Source organism: Herpailurus yagouaroundi, unplaced genomic scaffold, assembly GCF_014898765.1.
Source record: "Herpailurus yagouaroundi ecotype Mexico unplaced genomic scaffold, PumYag 191, whole genome shotgun sequence".
NCBI classification, from domain to species: domain Eukaryota; kingdom Metazoa; phylum Chordata; class Mammalia; order Carnivora; family Felidae; genus Herpailurus; species Herpailurus yagouaroundi.
In genome coordinates, this window is record NW_024412422.1 from 4,318,791 (window position 1) to 4,321,062 (window position 2,272).

Sequence of the window (2,272 nt, forward strand, 5' to 3'; positions counted from 1 at the left end):
TTATCCCAAATCTGAAAGCTTTTAAGGGACAGAGCCAGGATTTCAAAGTTAGCATTTAGGGGCACCTGGCTGGCTCAATTGGCAGAACATGCGACTCTTGATCTCAGGGTTGTGAGTTCAAGCCCCATGTTGGGTGTGGCACTTGAACCAAAGTCCCTCTGACTCCAGAGCAGGTTGAGAAGATGAGCTGGAGTGGCCTCCTGCCTCAGTGGCTGGTCAGGGTTGAGTGTGCTTGCCTGGTAGCTACACAGACACTTTCGTCTTCCCTTGTATTTCTTAGAACTGCTGAATCAAAGGGGATCCCACTAACCTCTCCTAGACCAAGAAAGATCACTTTTTAAAAATAATTTTTTAAAGTTTGAGAGGGAGAATCTCAAGCAGGCTCTGTGCTGCAGCAGGGCTTGAACCCATGAACCAAGATCATGACGTGAGCTGAAATCAAGAGACTGAGGCTCAACTGACTGAGCCACCCACGTGCCCCCAAGGACCCCTTTTAAATGGTCATATGAAGTAATTCCTCTCCCAGGCAGTACCTTCAGATTCCAAGCCCATGTTTTTCTGACATCACCACACTCGATTCTTAGCTCCTGGAAAGAACCCTCAAAACTGGAGTATGACGCTCCATGAGCTGTTCAAGGATCTTCCCTGCAACATTGTTTACATAAAACATTACAAACAACATGAATGCCTATCAATAGCAGAGTGGTTAAAGTACAACCCTATGACCGCGTACCATACCACGCGGTTGTTAAATGACAGAACGTCCAAGCATATTGTTAAAAAGGCAATGTACATACATGTATGTGTTTGCACAGGCACAGAAAATTCATTGAAAGACATTTATTAGTTCAACAAATAGTTCTTAAGCACTTTAAGGTGTCCAAGGAACTTATTAACAAGAGTTAACTGTGAGGAATGGGTCTGAAGGAAAAACTAATTTGTATTTTTGGGTAAGCTTCTGTACATTTTGTTTTTTAACCATGAGCATTACTTTTTATAAAGTCAACATGTAAGTGATAAAACAAGTGGGAATATTCAACAGATACTTGACGGAAAAGGGACAGAGAGCTATAAGGAACTTAGGGATCTCTGCAATTCTCTTAAGCAGGATGGTAGTAGGAGCATCTCCCTTTTAGGGCAGGTGGGAACTTACTCTAAAACTGGAAAAAAACTGGAGCTGATGATAAACCCAATCCCGCCTAATTCCTGGCAGCCCAGGTCTTCCTAACCACACGATTTTGAGATATGACTCTGTAGGCGGTGTGAAATCGAAGCCGAGGGAGCTGCCGCTTGGGGCTCCGGATGCAGCTCACAACGGCTCAGCGTCAAGTTGGACGGGGCTCTGATTCTGGAACTGCCCTCCCCATTTTACCAAGGAAGCAACGCAGGCTCCAAGGGATCACGGGGCTAGGATGGGATTCAAAGGCCACACTCCTCTCACGCTCCGCGGGCGACTCGTGTCCTGCAAAACCGGGCAGCCACCGGGTGCCTGGGCGTTCAGTCCGCAGGCCAGAGACCGGCACCTCAACGGCGGCGTCCGTGCGGAAGGGGGCGGAGTGTCCGGGTCCTGGGTCCCGAGAAACCGGGAGCTCGGCGTAAGCGCCGCCCCCAAGGTCACTGCGTGCCTGTCTTTCCGTCTCCGCAGCGCCTGCGGCTCTTGAAGATGAAGGAGTCAGTCCGTCCTGGGCCACGGCCGGACTTCTCCGGCGCTCTCGGCGTCTTTCACGGCTCCACGGCACCTCCGCTTTCCAAGCACCTGGGGCCGCGGGCGGCTGCGGCGACATTAGCCGACAAGACGTAAGGAAGGCAAGCCCGCGCCCGCGGGACCTCGCTAAGGCGCCTGCGCGGTGCGGGAGCGCGGAGAGGGCGCGGCTGGCCGCGGCTGCGGCTGCGCAAAGGCGGTGCCAGGAGCTGCGCCTGCGCACTGGCGGGGCGGGGCGGGAAGAAGGGAGGCGGCGGCAGCGGCGGCGGCTGCTGAAGAGGAGGAGGAGGAGGAGGAGGAGGGGGAGCGGAGGGAGGTGTTTCTGTCAGTTCCGGCTGTTTGTTCGGGAAGTGGATCCGCCGCTGCTGAAGCAGCCCGGAGGGAGCTGCGGATCGCGAGGCCAGCACCGACCCCGCCCGCCCGCGCGCTCCTCCCCCGCCCGCCATGGCCCGGGACTACGACCACCTCTTCAAGCTGCTCATCATCGGCGATAGCGGTGAGGGCCGCGGCGGCCGGAGGTGGCGTGGGCCCTGCCGGGCGCGGCCCACGGGGGCCTCGGGGCGGGCGGGC

At 55.4% G+C, this 2,272-nt stretch overlaps 1 protein-coding gene across 2 annotated transcripts in view; it reads left to right on the forward strand.

Annotated features, from left to right (window-relative positions):
- Positions 1–2,000: 2,000 nt before the first annotated feature.
- The window catches only part of RAB35 (RAB35, member RAS oncogene family), a 16,973-nt gene continuing 16,701 nt past the window's right edge, over positions 2,001–2,272 (forward strand). For both annotated transcript variants that reach the window (XM_040443722.1, XM_040443723.1), the window contains exon 1: positions 2,001–2,198. In XM_040443722.1, the coding sequence (XP_040299656.1) occupies positions 2,147–2,198 (52 nt within the window). In that variant the 5' untranslated portion in view covers positions 2,001–2,146. The remainder of the gene's footprint in view (positions 2,199–2,272) is intronic.